Genomic DNA, 1138 nt, shown 5'->3' with positions numbered 1-1138 from the left:
TCATGATCATTATTTTGAATGTATTAGCATAGCATTATATTACATGTGATAAGTTCAGCGTACTTTTTTGTGTGAACCTATCACTTTAGTTCGAATGAGGAATCAGTCTCCTCCCATCATTGTGAGACTCTTTCTGGCACCATTAATGAAGGAAGCAAGCTTCTTAAATGATTAATGCCTTCTTACATGCACAGCTGTGGTGACTTCTGAGAGGATGTGTGTGTGCTCAGTTGCTAAGTGCTGTCTGACTCTTTGTGACCCCATGGACTTGTAGCCTGTCAGACTCCTCTGTAAATGGGATTTTCCAGGCAAGAATACTGGAGTGGGTTGCCATTTCCTCCTCCAGGCCATCTCCTTTTTAAGACTCCCTACTTAGAACAAAGTACAGATGAAGTTATTAAGTAGCCTCAGAATTGTAGTGATTCTTTTTGGTTCACAGATTCTGACTGATGATGTCATGACACAGAAGAAAATGCAAAACAGGCAGCCTATAATCAGCTTCCTGTTAGTGTCACACTTGAGGCAACTGGCCTGAGACCAGCTGCATTTTGGCCATGGCTTTGCAGAGCACTCTGGAAGCAGTGTGGCTGGGTGTCCTCCTCAGCTTTCTCTGGAAGGGTGAGTAAGCATTTTCACCATCTGGTCTTGGAAAAATGTATGCCTTTGTTTTAAATTTCAAAGTCACAACCTTTTTGTTTGTTTGTTTGTTTCCTGTAGTTGCAGAGAGCAAGGAGCAAGTATTTCAGTCTCCCACTGTGGTCTCTTTGGAGGGAGCTGTGGCAGAAATTTCCTGTAATCACTCTATATCCGATGTTTATGACTCCCTCTGGTACCTTCACTTCCCAGGATTTGCACCAAGACTCCTCATTAAGGGCTCAAAGCCTTCTCAACAGGGACGCTACAACATGACATATGAGAGGTTCTCTTCATCACTGCTCATCCTCCAGGTGCAGCCGGCAGATGCGGGGGTTTACTATTGTGCTCTGAGGGGCACAGACGCAGGGAATCCATGAAGAGCTGAACAGAAACAAGGAGAGGTCACAGCATTTGCAGGATGTGGAAGAAAGATGAACAGTATCTGCTTCCCCGCCTACTCCCAATTCAGCATCCCCCAATCATTTCCATTTTCATTATCAGG

The 1138-nt window shown here is 44.5% G+C and overlaps 1 gene segment (V, D, J or C); it reads left to right on the top strand.

Moving 5' to 3' along the window:
• The first annotated feature begins 458 nt into the window (after positions 1-458).
• LOC113899397 lies at positions 459-1138 on the top strand. The segment is given in 2 exon segments: positions 459-618; positions 718-1138. Coding segments are annotated over 2 exon segments (360 nt in total).

The sequence above is a fragment of the Bos indicus x Bos taurus genome, chromosome 10 (assembly GCF_003369695.1).
Source record: "Bos indicus x Bos taurus breed Angus x Brahman F1 hybrid chromosome 10, Bos_hybrid_MaternalHap_v2.0, whole genome shotgun sequence".
In the NCBI taxonomy this organism is placed as follows: Eukaryota; Metazoa; Chordata; class Mammalia; order Artiodactyla; family Bovidae; genus Bos; species Bos indicus x Bos taurus.
This window is presented reverse-complemented; position numbering and strand designations above follow the sequence as displayed.